The sequence below is a fragment of the Pogona vitticeps genome, chromosome 14 (genome assembly GCF_051106095.1).
Source record: "Pogona vitticeps strain Pit_001003342236 chromosome 14, PviZW2.1, whole genome shotgun sequence".
Classification (NCBI taxonomy): domain Eukaryota; kingdom Metazoa; phylum Chordata; class Lepidosauria; order Squamata; family Agamidae; genus Pogona; species Pogona vitticeps.
The window spans coordinates 19,441,624-19,460,949 of record NC_135796.1 but is presented as its reverse complement, the minus strand read 5'-3'; the positions used below and the strand labels follow the sequence as shown (position 1 = coordinate 19,460,949).

General features: G+C 56.2%; 1 protein-coding gene across 7 annotated transcripts; it reads left to right on the top strand.

Moving 5' to 3' along the window:
- Nucleotides 1-72: 72 nt before the first annotated feature.
- On the top strand, nt 73-18,920 carry GIT2 (GIT ArfGAP 2). Of its 7 annotated transcripts, none has more exons than XM_072983481.2 (20): nt 73-337; nt 2,688-2,821; nt 3,564-3,676; nt 4,231-4,336; nt 4,720-4,806; nt 4,959-5,089; nt 5,576-5,670; nt 6,312-6,357; nt 6,943-6,994; nt 7,364-7,436; nt 8,212-8,309; nt 9,208-9,319; nt 10,051-10,193; nt 10,404-10,508; nt 11,429-11,680; nt 11,915-12,004; nt 13,364-13,446; nt 13,878-14,066; nt 16,817-16,880; nt 17,308-18,920. In XM_072983481.2, exons 1-20 carry the CDS (start codon nt 283-285, stop codon nt 17,518-17,520), a joined length of 2,241 nt encoding a protein of 746 aa, XP_072839582.2. In that variant the 5' UTR covers nt 73-282; the 3' UTR covers nt 17,521-18,920. The 7 variants fall into 7 exon arrangements, with proteins under 7 accessions (XP_072839582.2, XP_072839581.2, XP_072839580.2 ...); XM_072983480.2 differs by having other exon boundaries at nt 74-337; nt 6,946-6,994; nt 10,404-10,553; XM_072983479.2 differs by having other exon boundaries at nt 74-337; nt 10,404-10,553.
- The last annotated feature ends 406 nt before the right edge of the window (nt 18,921-19,326 follow it).

The window sequence follows — 19,326 nt, the reverse complement described above, 5'->3', positions numbered from 1 at the left end:
GGCCGCCCCCCCCCCTCCAACCTATCGCCGCGGCAGGAGCGGCGCGCCCGCGACGGCGCTGCGTAACGTCAGGGACGGGAGCGGCTTGGGGAATGGCGGCGTTTGCGCCAGCAGGGGCGACGATGGCGTACGCATGCGCGGGGACGGCTTCCCCGTGCCTGGCGGGGCCGAGCAAGGGAGGCGAGAGAGCGAGCGAGAGGAGCGGCCGAGGCGGCCCCGGTTCTCTCCCCCCCTCCGGAGGCGGCGGCGGCGGAGGCGGCGGCCTGAACCCCCGGCCGGGCCATGTCCTCCAAGCGGCTGCGGGGCAGCGAGGTGTGCGCCGATTGCAGCGCTCCGGGTAAGAGCCAGCGGGGGGAGGAGGGGGAGGGGGAGGGGGAAGCCATTTGGGGGACCCAGGCGTCCGGCAGCCAGGATGGGGGGGTGGGGGTGGGGGCTTTTGGACTCCTGCGGGGCCCCCACGAGGAGCAAAGAAACCCCGGCCTTTATTTCCCCTGCGGGGCCTTGGCTGAGGAGTGCCTCTGGGCATGGGCAGAGTGCCTGAGCGGAAGGGGGAGGAAGAAGAAGAAGAAGGGACGGGGGGGCTCCTTGCCTGCCTTCCGTTTTGCAGGGAGATTGCGGAGGGAGGGGGCGTGCTTGGCGGGTGTTCCCCCCCCCCCCGCTGTGCAAACCCCACAAAAGCCAGGCTGGTGGTGGTGGTGGTGGGGGATACTGGGATTTGTAGTCTTTAAAAAAAGAAAAGAAAGAAGCGAGCGCCTCTTGGCGCAGCTGAGGATGTCGAGGGAAGCCTCAGCCTGAGGGTGGGCGTGGGGTGGGGTGGGGGCCCCCCTGGCCAGCCTCCCCTTGCCTTGCTTTCTCTCCCCTTCCCCATAAAGCAGGTGGGGGGATGGTGGGGGGGGCAGCCACAGAGGAGAAGGTGCCTCTACCCCCCTGCCTTCCCTCAGAGGACACACACACACACACACCCTCCCTCCCTCCCTCATTGCACACTTGCAAACTGGGAGGGAGAATAATAATAATTTATTGTCATTGTAAGTATATACACATACAACGAAATTCACATGATAGAGAAGAAGCAGGCATTTCGGCATTTCAGCCCCAAAACAGGAAACCGGTTGCAGAAGTTTCCGCGTCCTGCCTGAGCTCATGGCAGGTGGCGAGAAGACAGCCAGCTGCCCCCCCCCCGACTGCACCACGGAAGGCTGGCCCTTTTTTTCTGTTGGCTTGTGGCTTCTTCACGACACCTGCCTTGACAGGTCTCATCCACGCCTATCCTGCACCCCTGTCCCCCCATCCCCCCGATACCTAGACTTGTCCACCTGGGATTGTATCTGAAGGGGATCTCTGAGAAGCTCCTGCCTGTCCACCCGGAGACGCCCGATGGCCGCGGCCTTTGCCCACAGAACGCCTTGGCCAGCTCCAGGAACGAAAGCCTTTGAATGGTCGGGCCCTGCGTTTTGCCCCTTCTGTTGCACTGCTTTGACTCTGCTCGCCAGGCGCTGAGGGCGCACAGCAAAAGTAGGGAGAGAAAAGAGCAAGCGCGCAGCAAATCTTGATGCTGTTCTGGAAGCCGCGGTCATTCTTTCTCCCTGGCGGGCCAGACTGAAGCCCAGGACGATGCTGAGTCGCAAACGAGGGCTGACCAGGATAGATGCTGGGTTGACGAGTATTTGACATTTATGGGAGGGGAGAGGTTAAGAGTTTGTTGACATTGAAGCAGTTCCCCAAGGCTCTGAAACGAAGGTGCAAGAATTTTCCTCGAGAGGTGAGATGATTCTCTGTGTGCGACTACATGGTTTCCCTTGATTCTTGACTTCCTTTCCCGACCCACTTGCCAAATGGAAATGTTAATTTATCCTGAGGCCATGCTTTTCACCGTATTTTGTGTGTGCACCTGCCGGTTGTAGAAACCTGTAGGCGCCCTGAGGTTCCCCAGTTTTTACCTACACATAAATCAAGGGATAGAAATAGAAGACGGTGCTTTGGAAAGAGGCTCACTGTTTGGAGGGGGGGAAATCTTTCCTAAAAAACCAGTTACATATTGCGAAAGAAGCAGTCGACAGAGACGTCCCTGTCCTGCCTGTTCCTTAGGCTTTTCAAATAACGGTGCCCCTTCGCTGCGGAAGGCGACGTGAGCCAGCTTCCGGCTTCTCTTTGAGAGCGCTTTGCCAGCAAACTTCCTATTTTGCTGCTTTTCACCCAGGGAGCCTGGCCTGTGTGACTTGCGGCCCACAATCTATTGTGCGATTCCTCACGCTTCCTGTTTCAAGAGACCCTCGCATGGCCCGCAGAGGGAATATCCAGACTTCTTCCCTTGTTTAGTAATGGAGAAATTGCTTTGTAATTTTGTCTTTAAAAAAAAGACACGTTAAAAAAACACACCCCACTTGGGTTGGTGCAGGCTATCGCCGAGTGGCGTTCCTCACTGCCATTCTCGGCTGCCAGAGTTGCCCACGTTGCTCACAGGTGGGCAGCTGGGCGCCCTTTTTTGATGGCCAGTTTGTTGATGTGGCTGTTACGCTGGCAGGCCTTGTAGGATTATCCTCTAGTTTGCAAAAAAAAAAAAAAGGTGTGTGTGTGTGTGCGCGCGCGTGCAGGGAGAGTGACTTGGCAAAAGCCGGAGGAAGCCCCGATGGCCTTCTCTGCCTTCCCTGCTCAATCCTCGCCCTTTCTCTCTGTCTCCCGTCCAGACCCCTGCTGGGCCTCGATCAACAGGGGGGTCCTGATCTGTGATGAGTGCTGCAGCGTCCACCGGAGCCTCGGCCGCCACATCTCCCAAGTCAGGCACCTGAAGCACACCCCGTGGCCTGCGACGCTGCTGCAGGTAAACGGATGGACGGCTTGTCCCATTGGGCTCCCTGTTGCTCCCGGAGATCATCCTCCTTCCCGGCCACCCTCTTCCCATCTCAAGCCCCAGCAGCCTGAAAGCCATGGAGGGTGGAAAATGCAGCTCGTGTCATGCTTCCTCCCCCCGCCTTGGCGTTTAATAAGTTGTGCCCCAAACAAACCCTGAATTAAAACAGTTTAAAACTCTTTGAAAACTTGTTGATCCAGTCAACAGATTTCCTGATACAACACCTAAAAATCAATGTGACACAACAGTAAAATCTGTAAATGTGAGAACAGTAAAAACAGGGTTATTTTGATTAGGCAAGACCTTAACTCCCCCCTCTTCATTCTAAACACAAATTTGGTTGCAGTTTCTGTATTAGAAAAATGAAACATAAGAGTCAGGTCACCTTTCTGGATTTAAACATCCAGTAGATTCATAAATGAATTTGCAAGGATTTTGGTAAACTTTTTGGAACAGAACACGTGGCTTTAATGTCTCAATCTCTTCTGAAAATCGAAAACTGAAAATTATCTAGGACGGTAACCTGACAGAGGGACCCCAAAATGTGCTTCCTTATTGCTAGTTGTTGTTCAAAGCATCTTCGTGTTTTGAGTCACAACAGCCCGGAGTCCTATTCCCTCAAATCTCCCACGGCTGTGATGGGAAGCCAGTTCTCTAGCTGCTGAAGAATCGGGGGAACACGGACTTAGTATCTTGTTTCTGTCTTTTCCAGATGGTGGAAACCTTGTATAATAATGGTGCTAACTCCATCTGGGAACATTCGTTGCTGGATCCGGCCTCTATCATGAGTGGGAGGCGCAAAGCGAGCCCCCAGGACAAAGTCCAGTAAGTGGCGCCTTTGGGGTGGGGGTGGTGAGGAGGGAGCATGGTCTGTGTTTCCCCGGAGGGCCCGGGGGGGGGCCCAAAGCGCCGCAATCGTTAACAAACCGTGACGAGCCCCACGACAGATGCAGGCGAACATGATCCTGCCTCCTACATGGGCGGAAAGAGGGGAGAATGTTCTTGGCAACGTCTGCGAATAAAACAGAGAAACTTCTCTTCTTCCAGAAGCTGTCTTGGGGGGGGGGAGGCAGAGGGGTTGAGCAGGTCACATGCATGGTCAGCCTCCTGGGTTTTTTAAGAAACGGGACTGACAACAAATGAATTTCTCCCTCCTCTGAAAGGGGGGGGGGAGGAGGAGAGGATGCATAACATTCTTAGTTATAATCAAGGGTTAGGCATATATTTTTAATCACTAAATAATCTGCTTGGAAGGAGCCTCGGAATTGTTATTTTTTTTTAAAGCCAGCAATCATTTTTCCAAGCTCTGGGACTGCCTTTGAGGGAGTGCTGGGTTATCTTGCTGTAGATCTTTAACCCCCCCCCCCCCACTCTTACAGCCCCAACAAAGCAGAATTCATCCGAGCGAAATACCAGATGCTGGCTTTTGTCCATCGCCTGCCCTGCCGGGATGATGACAGTGTGACCGCCAAGGACCTTAGCAAGGTAAGCTGGGAGGACGAGTCCTAGAATAACTTAATCAGAGGGTTGTACGAAGAGGGAGGGAGGGAGGAAGGAAGGAAGGGGCGTTGCAGCTGTCAGTTCTGCAAGTGAGCAAGTGCTTGATGCAAAGAAGAGATTGATCCGAATCTCTTTGGCCACTGATGGGACCGGGTGATCCAGAGTTCTGACATGCAGCATGGGGACCCACGGCCTTCTCCTTGTCCCTGGGTTCCAAGGCCCATCATCCCCAATCGGTGCGGCCTCTGGTCTAAGGGACTGGCGCTGTCCCCAGCAGCATAGCAGTCCAGAGGCGCATCCCCTTCACGTTCCAGCCGTCTCCTTTCTTCTCTGTCTTTCCCTCCCGCCCTCCTTGCTTCCGTTTCCAGCAACTCCACTCCAGCGTCCGGACGGGAAACCTGGAGACCTGCTTGCGGCTGCTTTCCCTGGGAGCGCAAGCCAACTTCTTCCACCCAGTAAGAGGACACACTTTAAAATTTTTTTTTACAAAAAATTGCTCAAGGCAAAATGTATTCCTGGAGACTCCTGTCGTTACTTCTGGTTTCGAGGGCATGGCTGTTTGGCCGATGCCTCGTTAACCCGCCTCCCCTAACCCTCCCCCTTGTAGGAGAAAGGGAACACCCCACTCCACGTGGCTGCCAAGACGGGTCAGATTTTACAGGCTGAGCTGCTGGCCGTGTACGGGGCCGATCCTGGCACGCAGGACTCCAGCGGGAAGACGCCGATCGACTATGCAAAGTGAGCGAGAGAAGCATTCTGAGCGCCGGATATGGATACGAGACCCTTCCTTCTCCTCCTCTTGTGGGGAGGGGGGGCGAGGGCGGTGGGTACGACGGCTCTGCCTTTGCCATTTTCTGAGCTGATCGTCCGTTCCACCTTCTCCTGGGGCACCAGCAATGACCTCGGAAGCAAGAGGTGGGAGATGAGGAAGGAAGGAAGGAAGGATGGGAGGAAAGAAGGAAGGAAAGAAGGATGGGAGGAAGGAAGGAAGGAAAGAAGGATGGGAGGAAGGAAGGAAGGAAAGAAGGATGGGAGGAAGGAAGGAAGGAAGGACAGACAGCTGGCTGGGGAGGGGTCCCTGCCTAGTAAAATAATACAAAGCTCAGTGGTCCTTTAGAACCTGCCCCCTCCCTCTGCTCAGTGCAAGGGGGCAGCTGTCACTTCTCTTGGAGCCCAGAGTGAGTTCCGAATGAATTATCCTACACACCCCTTTTTACCCCATAGGCAAGGAGGTCATCACGAACTGGTAGAACGCCTTGTGGAAATCCAGTATGAGCTCACCGACAGGCTGGCCTTCTACCTTTGCGGCAGGAAACCTGGTAAGTAGCTCTATTTTTGCATTCCCTATTAATTAGATTTATTTTCCTTTCCTTTTCCTTTTTTTTTAAAGCTCCAAGGAGCTCAGGATATGGAATATGTTCTTCTGTGCCTGCTACCAGTAAGAAGTGTGAGCAAGAAATTGGAAAACCAAGGTTCTAGTCCTTGCTGGGTCACGAAACCCACAGGGTGACCTTGGGCTGGTCCCCGTTTCTTAGCCTGTCTTACTTCTCAGGGACGTTTGTGCCTCTGAATGAGGGGAAGAGGAGAAGGGACAGTTCCCACTTTGAATTCTTTTGGAAGAAAGGCAATACAGAAATTTCCCGAATAAATAAAAACAAGTAAAAAGTTATGAATGAACAGTAGCTTTAAAGAAACATGAGGGGGGGGGAGTCAGGATAGGGTAGATAAAAACAGAGCAGACGCCAGCGGGCATCTTTGTAACTGAATTTAGAAGGTTTAAAAGGCTAGGATTTGTATTTGATGGCTGTCAGACAGTGGCCGGGGAATAGGCAGTGTTCTGGTTCGAAAAAAAGAGAGGAACTTTTGCAAAGGTTATGAACGGCATTTGGGGAAATAGAGGGTCAAGGCAACAACCAAACCCTTTCTCTACCATCACGCTTTTCCGAAATTTCCGTTTCAGATCACAAAGGCGGGCAACATTTTATTATACCTCAGATGGCGGACAGGTAAGAAGGCGGGCGGAACAGTGGGATGGCCTCGTTTGCTGGGACTCCTGTTTTCAGCCGTAAAGTTCTCGGGATGGTTTGAAATGATCCCCCGGTCAGGATTTCTTGGTGGGTTTTTTTTTTTTTTTGGCATTCTTTTCTGCCTGCTGCCCCAAATGCTTAGCCCTCCTTGCTCGGTGCGGCAGATCGAAAATCTACCCATCAGTAAAATAATTCTCGCAAGAAATAAAGCTCTGAGCGTATTTATATCACGGTTTGCAACATCCCGTTATTATTTGGGTACATCATTCATAACCGACTGCATTTTATCTTTTCCTGCTGATCCTTGGGAATCAAGGCGGCTGTAAGTATGCCTTTTGAGTCATCACTCCATGCACGAGCAAGTCTTAATATAACCCTTGAACGTAGAGATGCCCACATACGGGTCCCACGGGGCAGCCGGATGTGAGAATAGGCTTCTGTGTTCCGCCCCTTGTGCACCCTCCTTCCGTCGCGTTTGTGCAGCCCTTCTCCCAAAATCCGTCCCCCCCCCCGAGGGAAACCGTCCTCTGGTGGCTCCCTCCTCATGTCCTCTTGTTTTCGTAGCAGTTTAGATGTGTCAGAACTGGCCAAAGCAGCTAAGAAGAAGCTTCAGTCGGTGAGTAAAGAACTCTTGAGTATCCGATGCATTTCTTGAGCCGTCCTCTTCGACTGGGCAGTGGAGGAAAAGGTGCCTGCTTCCTCAAGGGTCGAAAAACCCATGTTTTGGGCAACGACACACAAATTTCCTCAGCCAGTTTCCTTTTTTAATTTTTCTGGGATCATAGACTTACCCAACATCTGTCTCTCCCCCCCCCCGGGGTAATTAATGTTCCAGCTTGCCCGTTGGCTGGGAGGCATGTGTTGGCAAGGGGGTCGCCGGGAGGGTAGACGCGTTGCTGTTCAATGCAGCTTGCCCCCAAGCCACCGGGAGCATCTTTTGCGACCGAGTCTCGCCCAGATGTGTGTTGTTCTTTCACCCCTTTAGTTGAGCAATCACCTGTTTGAAGAGCTTGCCATGGACGTCTACGACGAGGTGGACAGGCGGGAGACGGACGCAGGTGATTTCCGGGTTGCTGGAGCTTGGCACCGAAAGGGCCCCTGGGGGCTGTTGTGCACCTTTCCCCCTCCCCCGGCCCGCTGTGTTGAGCGTTTAGGGCAGTGACATCAGCCAACAGGGGCATGCCCCCCTCCCAAAGTGGCAATCGTGCATCTGGCTTGCCCTCCTCCTCTGCTCTAAGAGGGACACAACTCACTCCCCCCCCCCAAGTGCCCGGGCATCCTTGTGCTGTGGTTGCCCCCTCCGCGTCTGCAAAGCAAACTGGGTTGCATGTTAGGGAATGAAATGGGGGAGCTCAACCCAGGGGGGGGAAGGCTTGGGCGGCAGCTGCCCCCGCATCCCTCTGCGGCACTGAACGACCCCCCCCCCCCCCGCGTTTCTGGCTTCCAAAGTGGGAAGCTGCTTCAGACATGCCAGGAAATAGATATTTCCTTGCATGATATTTGAGGAAAGCTTCCTGTTCCTGTCTGTCTGTTCATTGGAGGAAAAGGCTCAGCACCAGACCTGGTGGAAGCTGGGGACTCAGATAACGTTGGGAGGGGGGGGTCCCCCTGCCTTCAGCCAAACTTTCAAAAGAGCTGTCCAAGGTGCAAAACCTGTTTTCGGGAGAAAATCCTGCCTCTTGCATCAGTTGCTGCAAAATTCGGGCTAAGACCCGAAGCACCTCCCCCACCCCCGTACCCCAGCTGATGTCAGGCCGACCCGCTCCCACCTGCTTCCGGCCCCTCCCTGTGAAGCACAACTGGTCCTGATTTTGCTCTCTTTTCTCGGATCAGTCTGGCTTGCCACGCAGAACCACAGCACCCTCGTCACCGAGACGACAGTGGTCCCGTTCCTGCCCGTCAATCCAGAGTATTCCTCCACACGGAACCAGGTAGGTGAACTCAGTGGTTTTGAGACTGAGGGTGGGGACTCTGTTTCAAAAGTGCTGAAGGCTGGCATCGTGGGTCCATTCCACTCTCCATTGGAAAAGCCCCCACACAAAGGTCATGGGTCTGAAAAATGGTCCCGCCCGTCAGATTGGCAGAACAGGGCGATCCCAAGAGCCCTGCGCTTCCCTTTGACCCAAGCGGCAAGTCATGGGGGACTGTTTCTCAATATCATGAGAACTGGGAGGGAAACGGCGCTGGGTCAACAGAAGAAAAAGAGCAGAAAATGCCCGGTGATGAGTAAAAGAGACCTAATAATGTTGTGTAAGAGCTGTGATCCTTCTTGTTTTGTTTTTTGGAAAATAAGTAAAATACTCGTTTTTCACAGGCTGGGCTTTTTGTTTTGTTTAAAGCACACAGACTTTTTCTGCTATTTTAAAAATACCGTATTTTTCGCACCATAAGACGCACTTTCCCCCCCCACAAAACAGGGGGGTGGAAAGTCTGTGCATTTTATGGAGTGAAGAAAACATTATATTTTCCTGTTTTCTTCTCCTAAAAAATTGGTGCGTCTTATGGAAAGGTGCGTCTTATGGAGTGAAAAATACGGATAAATTCACAGGAAAGGGGTAACGTTTCCCTTCGAAACCTGTGTGAGCTGTTTAAACACTGGCTTAATCTATCCCATTCTGCTTTCTTGTGCAAGCGCTAAAGCAGGAAGGCTTGTGAAGGCACTAACGTGCAAAACGCCTGCGCTCCTCCCGTACGGAGGGGCAACGTTACCCCTCTCCACCCTTGTTCAGATGTTCTGCTCTTTATAACCACACATGCACGCACGCACGCACGCACGCCCCGATCTCTCTTGAGTGGCTTTCAAGGTCTTGCACTGCTTCGTTCTTCCAGGGGAGACAAAAGCTGGCTCGTTTTAACGCCCACGAGTTTGCGACTCTCGTCATCGACATCTTGGGAGATGCCAAGCGGAGGCAGCAAGGGAACCCCACCTCGAGCTCCAAAGGTGTGTCTCGGTGGGAGTCTTCCATGGAGTGGGGGGGGGGCTCCTGTTCTTTGCACCGTCTTCCTGCGGTCTCTGGATCTCCCTCGGAAGGATCGGCTCTTCCCCTTGTTGGGTTTTGATGCACCCTAAAATGCCAAAGGGATGAGATCTTTCGCGGACGAGGGTCCGTTTCCAACTCCCTGGGGGCCACAGACAACCCCCCCCCAAAATGAGGAAGAAAAAAGAAAAACCCAAACAGAAGCAGGAGTGGCCTGAAGACCACTTCTCATTTTGCACGTGGGCTTTCTTTGAAGTTTGTTGTGTCTGTGGATCTTGTACGCAGGGAAATAGCCACTCGCGGAGGCTTCCAGGAGGGGGCCAAGCCTGCTTTTTGGCCCACGAGCCACCTTGTCAGCCTCGGGAGTCACACAAGGCTCCTGGGCCGCTCAGTTCCTCTCCTGCGTTACCGTTTCCGTTTAGCAAACCAGAAAAAGGAGCAGTTAGCAGAAGAGATCCCCAAAACGGGGACTGCAGCAGCCTTGTAGATGGAAAAGAGGCTTATGAATTCGATAAAATAAATAAAAATGTGGGAAGACCCCCCCAAAGGCGGGATCCGACTCAAGGCGTCTGGTCCGGCACCCTGTTCCGACAGGATGCTTTGGGGATGAATGGTTTGGAGGGAGGTTGCGTTCTGATCTTAAAGCTAAAGGGTCCTTCCTTCTTTTTCCTCGTGTCGTGGCTGCTGCTGGCAGACAACGTGGAGCTGATCCTGAAGTCCATCAACAGCCAGCACAGCACTGAGAGCCAGGATAACGACCAGCCAGACTACGACAGTGTCGCTTCTGACGAGGATGTGGATCCCGACTTGAGCTCAGCCAAGGTCGCAAGGCAGAAGGTGAGGCCGGGTGGCGGACGCCTCGGAGGGGGGGCTTTTGGGGAAATCCTTTCTATGGAGGTGTTTTGGGCAGGTGGCGGGCAGCCCCAAGCACGCCACCACCAGCGGCTCGCCTGGAAGCGTTGGGCCAGAGCCATGAGCGGGTGCACCTGAGCCAGAGAGCCAGGCCGGTTTGAAACGCAGCCGCTTTGTCTCTCCCTGCCCCCCAAGAGCTTGGAATCCGACTCGTCCGACAGCCCCGTTACCGCCCAGGAGTACCTGCAGGTGAAAAACGCGCTGGTGGCTTCGGAGGCGAAAATCCAGCAGTTAATGAAGGTGAACGTCAACTTGAGCGATGAGCTGAGGATCATGCAGAAGAAGGTAGCATGAGGAGCGTGGGCGAAGCTCAGCACGCCTTTCTTCCAAACCCCCCCTCCCCCCGTGTGCATGAGGAGGGGCAGGAAGGGGCAGAAAGCCAGGGGCGGGGGTCTGTGCGGGGGGGGGGTTAGTGGGCCGGCCGGCTGGCCAGAGCGCCAAACCTGAGCAGGAAAGGGGCCCTGGGCCTCCCCAGGCCCCTCCGGAAAGGGATCCCTGCTGGGACAGAAGCAGAAGCTTCCGTGGGGTCCCCCTGTCGCATTGAATGCCGTCCCTCTCCCTCCCTTTTTCCTTCTCAAACTCAGGGTGGCATGGTTTTTAAAAAAAACACACACAATCCTTCCTGGCCCAGTATTGCAAATAAGATCTGGGTGCATCTCGACAGGGACCTGGATGAGGGGAGACGGATGTAGGGGGAGGCAGCTGTTTGCACCCCTTGCCGTTTGTTGCTTAGCCCCGGTTTAAAGTAAATTTTTTTTGCTGGATTTTGTGCCTCCATGCTGAGGCCTGCCGAGGATATTCTGGACTCAAGAAGAGGGGAGGTGCTTGGCGCCGCCTTCTCCCTCCTCCTCCTCCTCCTCCTCAGCCATGGGGACCCAGCGCCAGTGAAATGGGCAGCATCTGTGCGGGACTCCTCGGTTCACATGGATTTTCTTTGGAGCTTGTGCTTCAAAAGTGCCAGTTTGAGCCCAGAAAGGAGATCGCTGTTGGCTTGTTCTGATCTCTTTTTTTTTTAAGGAGGCGACAACGGTCTTCTTAAGACACCCAACCGCAGCCAGCCGTACAGCTTTCGGAAAAAGGGTGCCGTCCGGACGTTTTGCTGGGCTTGAGGTCCTCGGGGTGGGGCGCCTCTGATCCCAGTCTGAAACCTTTCCTTCCAGCTTCAGATGCTGCAGAGCGAGAACACCACCCTCCGGCGGCAGGCCACCACAAACGCCTTCCCCCCCCAGCCTGGCTTGGAGTACGCAGAGGCCGGTGGCCACCCTTCCTTGATTCGGCGGCCCTCTGCCCGGAGCAGCCGGCCCATGTCGATGTACGAGACCGGCTCCGCCCAGAAGCCCTACCTGCCCCTCGCCGAGGTCTCTTACGCAGAGGAGCACCTCCCCTCCCGATTGCAGCCCTTCCCTCCCCACGTAAGCGGTTGCTCCCTTTGTTCCTTTGGCTGACACCCCCTCCTCCCCGCCCCGACTTTGAGCCCCAAGGCTGAATCCAGTCGTCTCTGAGTCGCGCGCTCTGGCTTTCCTCTTGAGGAGTAGACCCCCCCGACCCTGGCTCTCCCACTGCGCCGCCCCCCCCCCCCCGTGTTGAGGCAGAGTCCACGCGGGGAGCGTCCCTCGTGAGTGTCTCTTTCTCTCCCTTGTTTTTAGATGGGGAGTGGGTTGGCCACCGGCTCTTCTTCCTCCATGCCTTCCTTCCCCTTCCGGCCTTCCTGGCCAGGAGACGAAAGTGCAGCAAGGGTTAAGTACATCCCCCCCCTCCCGCTTCCCAGAGGGGCCCACGCCTTCCTCCTCCTGCCGCCGAGCAGAAATCTCACCCCGGCTTTTGCACCACCCTTGCCCGATCACCACCATGCCCGCTGTCTGCCTCATGCTCTGCCTCCACCTCCTCTAATTCCATGCAGCCCAAGCCAGGAGGCCTCCAGCGCGCGCCCACCTCCCTCTCTTTTGCGCTCTGCCACTTCTCCTCCAAGCGCCGGCTGCGGTGCCGGCGCGGGCCCTTGGCATTGTGCACTTAACACACGCTGGAGAAATGGCTTCCTCTCTTTTTCTGTGCTGTGCTGTCCGAGGGCCGGGAGGAATGCATTTTGAGTTCTCTCTCTTTCTCTCGCCTCCTCCCGTGCAAAGACGCACCCACACGGATCAGTCCCTTAGACTGAGTTTTGATTCCCAAACCCCTGGCATTTCCTGCTGCCATTGTCCATTGCAGTGCTAACCCCTCTTCCCGAAGTGTTCAACCGTCCTTCCATCGCTGAAGATCCAGGGTTTGGAGTTTTCCGCTCTGGATGGGTGTCTCTCTCTCTCTCTCTCTCTCTCTCTCTCTCTGTCTCTGTGTGTGCATGGCTCCCCAGCTAAAATATTGTGGGGCGCTCATGAAAAAGCAAGAAAACTCCACAAAACCCTGTCGGTTCCCAGGATTCCAGGAAGACGGAGCGGGCTTGTTTCCTCGAACCTTAGAAGGCAGGACTTGAAGCGATGGACTGAAATTACGAGAAACGGGATTTTGACGAAACTTTAGAAAGGACTCCTCGGCAGCCAGGCTGCCACAGAGGGGGCTGGGTGGGGGTTGGAGTCCCCCCCTTCCTTGGAGGCTTTAAACAGAGCTTGGAGGGCTGGCTTCTCGGGCCTGCTGTAGGCAGGGATGGCCTGCTTTCGTAGAGAGTGGACTTTTTTTTTGAACCCTTTGGGGTTCCTTCCAGCTCTACAATTCTGTAACTCCCCAGGGGTGAAAACATCTTGGCCTTAAACTGGTTTCAAACCAATAGGGAATATGTAGGGTGTTGACGAGCCCCAAGAGAGAAGCAATGCGGGCTGGATTTTTCCACCTAGGAGGCATGATGCGCCCCACAAAAGCACCTTCTTATCCCGTGGCGTGAAAAGAAGCCACCAGAGACGTGGCCAGTCCCGGAATTCAGAGACCTTCCTCTCTGCGGACGACAGCGCCCGGAATCCCCCCGCAGCTGACGTGGCCGTGGGTCATTGCTCCCTTGTCCAGCGTGGTCTTCGAAAGAGCAGCTCCCTAGCTGAACCTCCCCCCCAGGAATCTTCCCTCTCGACCTCACGAGACCGGCCTTTTTTTTTTTTAACCCCTCTTTCCAGGCTTCCAAACTGGAAAAGCAGAGCAGCCTGCCCGAGGGCGACTACGACAACGCCGCCCCTGCCCTGGAGCTGGACGAGATGGGGTATGTGCGTCTCTTCCTCCTGACTGCAGGGGGCGCCTCGGTCTTTGCCCCGGGGAAGAGGGACCAGGGCTGGCCGAGTAGGGTCGTGGGCTGGGGCATAGCCAGGCTCTCTTCCCGCAAATCGCCTTTCCCAAGCTGGCAAGCTCTCTCAGGTCATTTCCTTTAGAACCAGCTGCTGGCCAGAATGTCTGGGGTTCATGGACTCTGGAGTCCAGGCATTCCCTCTTCAATCAGACGCCGACCCCCTTGCTGAACATGCTCTCTGGTTTCTCGTATGCGTCCCTTAGTCGTCTGCAGCTCATTGCTTAAGGGCTTGGGGGGATAAGGATCATCGGCGAACTTTCCCATGCCTGGACTCCTGCACGGGATATTTGACTCACCACAGGCGATCAGGCAGGGTAACCAACTGAACCAACGTCCCTGTTCGGTAGGCTCAGCAGGAAGGCGAGGCAGCGGAGCGCCTTCAGGCAGGGGGAAAGCTCCCTCTCGGAGAGCAAGGACTCCGACGCACTCCCCAGCACCAGCTTGCCCAGCACCGAGGACGTCATTCGCAAGACGGAGCAGATCACCAAGAACATCCAGGAGCTGCTCAGGGCGGCGCAGGAGAACAAGCACGACAGGTGAGCTTTTTTGGGGGGGGGAAGCGCGTGCAAAGGCCCCAGGAGGAAGTGCTTGGGCCATGTTTTGCTGGCTTCTTTTTGAGCCGAGGGGCCTTCCCCCAATGGAGGCGGGCGTCTCCACACACACCCCTCCACTGCCCCCCAAAGTGGCGAAAGCATGCCCACGCATGTCTGCCAGGAGTGGGTCGTTTTTCTCCGTAAATCGGAGCTTGTCGAGGGCTGTCGCCGACCGGGCCGTTCGGGCGACAAGCAGCTTTTGTCGTTCTTCCCGGACGTGTGGAGGGTAGGAAGCCAGGTTCTGACTCCCAGCAGTTCCAAAACAGGGGGAGCCCATGGCCTTCCAGGGATAGAGCCCTAGGAAAGCGTTTCTGGCTTTATTATTATTATTTTTTAGTGGGGGGGGGGGAGCCTTTTTTAAAAAAAGAGAGGAAATCCCCCCATGGTATGGTGGGGAGGGGGGCATGCACACCAGGGAACCCCTAGAGAGCTGGATTGGGGCCCCTGTGGCTTGAAGGTGCCGACCCCCCCCACCCAGTCCCGGGACCTGCAAGCGTTGCCTGCCTCCTTGCGGTGCTTTGCCCAGCTTTCTCCTCGCCCGCCTGCCTGCCCCCCCCTTTGTGCCGTGATGTGCATCTTTTCCCACTCGATGCAGGAAAACACCTCTCTCTTTCTCTCTCTCTCTCTCTCTCTCTTCCGCCTTCCTCCCTCCGGGCCACCAGGCCAGCCGGCCGGGCCTGCGGGCCCCGGCTCCGGCGCGGCCTGGGCTGTTTCAGTGCTCTGGTTCCATGGGCCGAGCGAGCGTCCTTCCAGCCTCTGACCCTCCGGCCGCCTGACCCCACCTCCTGGTACTCCGGCCTCTGTCCCTGCCTGCCAGGCACGGTGCCCCTCTCTCTTGCCCCTTTCTCGTGTTCCTGCACCCCTCCCAAGCACCGGCTGATTCCCGATCATGCAAGAAAGGCATGCAAGGGGGGCTGAGTCTCAGGCATGGCTGCAAGCCGCCAGCTTATAGCTGGCCCCAAATCAGCCACCCGTTTCCCATAATGCAGAAGGAAGGAAGTTAAAAGCAATGCTCACAAAGGGGAGAGCAAAAAGGATTCCTCCCGACCTCCTCAGGCCCAGGAATGATTTCCCTGGCCTCCCCCATCCTGGCTGCGGAGGAGGAAGGAGGGGCTGGAGCCACCGCCAGGGGGAGCCCCCTCCCTCCCCGTTCGCTCCCCTTCCTGCCTTCTGTGGCAAGCTGGGACCGACCCGGCTCTTCTCTTCTTCCCCCACCCGGGTGCCCTTAAGGAACGCTGGAGATGCGCTCGCGCACCTGCTTCAGAGCGGCAGCCGGCCTTGGTGTCGCCAGAGTCGCTGGCGGAAACCCCCAGCCCCGTGCAGCCCTTAGCGCCCCCCTCGGCTCAGTCCCCAGGGCTCCCTCCCGCGGCCGCAGGAGGCGCGCTGAGCCATGCAACTGGGGCGCAGTTTTGGGAGAAATTCCTTCTCTCTTGGCGTGACCTTCTGAGCCAAAGTTTCAGGCCTTTCTTGCATAATCGGCCACGCTCCCCCACCTTCCTGTGTGTTTCCCCGCTTTGCCGTGGCCTGTTCGGTGCCTTGGCGCCTCCAGATGTGATCTGCTTAGGGTCTCGGCCCAGGAGAGGGCATGGGGGCTGGAGGCCTGCCTGCAGGGCGGGGGGGGGGGTTGCAAGGGTCTGCGTGCCGTGTGGCTGACAGACTTAACTCAGAAGCCCATCTTGCCGCTGGTCCTGCCTTTTAACCCTCACAAGGAGCGGTCGGAGGTAGAGCCCAAGGCTGGGCCAGGCACGAGAAGAGACCGAGTCAAAGCCTTACTTCCCTGCCACCTTCGCTGTGCCCCGATTTCCTTCTCCCCCCCGCCCACCTCTCCTTTAAACACAGCAGGTGGCTCCACACCTGATCTTCAGGGAATCCGGGGGGGGGCAGGTGAGCAGGCACAAGAGAGCTCCTTGTTCAGGGGAGCCGCCGGGCGTGGCCCGCCTTCCCTGCTGGCTGTTTTGCCCCTGGGGTGCCAGCGGGTGGCACCGCCACCCTGGCAGCACTCCACCCCTCCCGGGGCTGTTCACACACCCACATCCTCTTTTCACACCACCCGTTTTGCAAGAGCAAAGCCGGTCTTGCCTCACGCGATGACAGGTAGCCGAGGGAGACGCTTGGCGAGGCCCCCGCCCACTGAATGTGCCGCGAGGGCAAAATCTAGGAATGTGGAATAATGGCTTTGGGTGGGCGAGGAACCAACCATAGCAGCAGCGTGGGGGAGCAGCAAAGAGATGCCACACTCCCTCTGTCGGGGGGTGGGGGGTGGGGTGGGGGTCCTTTGACTGCCGTACTCCAGAAGTGACTCTTGTGAGCCCTGCCAGAAGGAAGGAGAAAAAAATTCCACCGTCTGGCAGGTGCCAGCCCCTGGCCCTTTTGGGCACCCCTTGGGAATGCAGACCCTGCCAGAGAGGGTCTGGGCTCCAGGAAGGTCCCCGTCGGGCATTTCACGCTCTCTCTCCTCCAGGCCAGGACCCCCGGAAGCCGACCTCCCAGCCCTCCTTGCCTTGGCATGTTTTCTTCCTAGCCTTCTGCGCCAGCAGAACGACCCGGCGTGCAAAGAGGCCTGGCTGTGTGGGTCCTCCTTGTTTTAACCGCCGTGCCTCTGGAACGACTAACCCTTGAGCGGTGCTAGGGTGGAGGCGCTGGTTTCTTCGCTGCGCTCGGCTAACGTCCTTCTGCCCGTCTCTCCCCCGCAGCTACGTCCCGTGTTCAGGAAGGATCCACGTGGCCGTGACAGAGATGGCTGCCCTGTTTCCAAAAGTGAGTGGCTCTTGGCCAGGCAAAGGGACGGAGCAGGGAGGGCGAGAGAGAGGTGGGGGTTCCAGCCCGGGTGAAGGCCGGCCCTCCTGTCCAGGCCGCTTGGGAGGAGAAGGACTTTGGAGGGGTGCGGGTGGCCGAAGCACGGGATCTCCGCAGCTGTGGGGAAAGGTGATCAACTGATGGAAAAAGGTGGGGTGGGGTTGGGGGTTTTTGGACGACGACTCGCAAAATCCCCAGTGGCTGACTTGGGCGGGGGGGAGGGAGGATTCTGGGTGCTGGAATCCTTGGTGGCTAGGCTGATGGAAGGCCGTGGCAGGTTCGGGAGAGGAATCCCAGCCCGCCCTGATGTCACAGATCCACAAGGGGGGGGGGACACGGGATGCTGGCCAGATCTCCCCCTCCAGGGTCTCCTTCCCCCCCCCTCCAGAAGCCCAAATCAGAGCTGGTGCGCACCTCCCTGCGGCTGCTGACCGCCAGCGCCTTCCGGCTCCACTCCGAGTGCACCAAGGCCCTCCCGCCGGACGCCTGCCCGCCAGCCGACATCCAGCTGGTCACCCAGCAGGTCATCCAGTGCGCCTACGACATCGCCAAGGCCGCCAAGCAGCTGGTCACCATCACGACCAAGGAGAACACCAACTGAGGGGGCGGCTCCGGACCGGGGGGGGGCGAAGGGGGCGTCAGCTGGTGAAAAACTGAACACGTGTTAGCGCACCCATGTGTGTGTGTGTTTTTGTGTGTGTGAAGGTTTTTTTTTTTTACAGGAATATTTAAGGTGGTGAATTTCCGTGTCTTTTTTTTTTAAAGGAACCTCAGTATTATAAGGAAACTGCATGTTTATTTTCTTTTCTAAAAAAAAATATTTCCCAGGATTATTTAGAACCCACTGCCTTATTTTGTGCCAGTTTTTGCCAGGGTCTCGAGGATGAATGTGTGTGTGTGTGTGAGAGAGAGAGAGATTGTGTGTCTTGCGCCAGCTCTTTCCAAGTGTTTCGCTTTTGTTTTAGAGGGTGGGGGAACTTTTCCCCGTCAGTTGAAAACTCTTAAACGAAGAGATCAAGGTTACAGGGCCCCAATCCTAGAATCTTGGCTGACATCACGTTAACCACTAAATAGTGTAAACACCCCCCCCCCCCGGAACGAAGTCTTTGTGGCACCACTTGGCTGTGGGAAAGGAACCCCCTGCTCTCCACCCCCACAAATTTCCCAAAGCCCCCTCCCCCCCCCGGTGGCTTCCTTGGGCCACCACAGGCCACGTGGGTTTGCCAGAAGAGACTAGGAGACGTCAACCCCTGTCTGTTGAGCCTTGGAGGTGTCGCCTCATGGACGTGGGGTTTTCAGGACCCTTCGCAAACACGTTTTTGCAACTTAACTATGCACTGTGAAGCAGTCTTCACTGCCCTCTTTCTCTTCACCCTCCCTGGAGGATGGCTTGGAGGCCACGTGTGGGTGTGCGAAAGGTCTGGCTGGATGTGGCGAGACGGTCAGAAGCAGGGTGGGGGGGGAGAGGCCAGGAAGGGTGGAAAACGGGACGTTGGGAGGACTGTGGACAGAGAGAGGGTCACGAAAGGCAAGGCACTTACTGGAGGCTGCCACTGATGGCAGCTGCTCCTTGCTCGAGGTCAAAGGGAGAAGGGGAGCCCTCCGCGAGGTCTCCGAGCCATCCCACCCGCCTGGGCGTTTCGGGCCTCAATATCGGGAAGGGAAAGAGGAGAGGCAGATTCGGCCGACAGATAGGCAAGGAGAGCCTTTGGGCTTCCGTTTTTTGCTTCCGGCACCCTGCGAGATTATCATTCAGCTTGGAAAAGTTACTTTTTCTGGACCTTTCTATTTCTATAAGCCTGAGCTGTAGCTGAAGCTGTTACGAATGGGTGGGGAGAGGATGTGTGTGTGTGTGTTTTATCCTGTTGGTATTTATATATTAAAAACAAAACCAAGTGCCATAATATTGTTGGATGATGATGTCACATTGTAATTAACTACCTTTTTAAAAAGTATTGTACTATTTTTGGGTTAAAACAAACAAAAAATAGGTGGAACCAATTCTTTCCTCTCTCCGCCTCTCTTTTCAAACCCTGCCTCTTCTGCGGGTCTTCTGTCTGCCCCTCTCAAGGCCGACAGCAAAAACTGGAGCCAGCCTTGCAAAAGGGACGTCCCGGAACCGGCGAGCCTCCCTCGGGAAGGCATGTCCTGGCAGACGTCGGCCCTCGGTTGCCCAGAGGGAGTGAGTCCGGCTGCTTTTCCTCAGGGCAAGAAAGGGCGACGGCACCGAAGGGCAGGAGAAAGCCCGAGGGGTTCGGATGTGGGCATCTTACACTCTGTAGGAAAGCTCCCCAGAAAGCCGGCTCAGTGCCTGGACACGGCGGGGGCTCCTCTCAGAGAGAAAGGGCGTTCTCTCCAAAAGACAGGGGACCCCGCCAGGATGGACAGACAAGTCCTGAAGCACCCA

What these genes read in the sequence shown, in the direction of transcription:
- GIT2 (XM_072983479.2), top strand. Translation starts at nt 283, where the DNA reads ATGTCCTCCAAGCGGCTGCGGGGCAGCGAGGTGTGCGCCGATTGCAGC. An exon ending in AGCCCCCAGGACAAAGTCCA is followed by an intron (nt 3,677 to 4,230) that starts GTAAGTGGCGCC and finishes CCACTCTTACAG; the next exon opens with CCCCAACAAAGCAGAATTCA. An exon ending in CTAAGAAGAAGCTTCAGTCG is followed by an intron (nt 6,995 to 7,363) that starts GTGAGTAAAGAA and finishes TCACCCCTTTAG; the next exon opens with TTGAGCAATCACCTGTTTGA.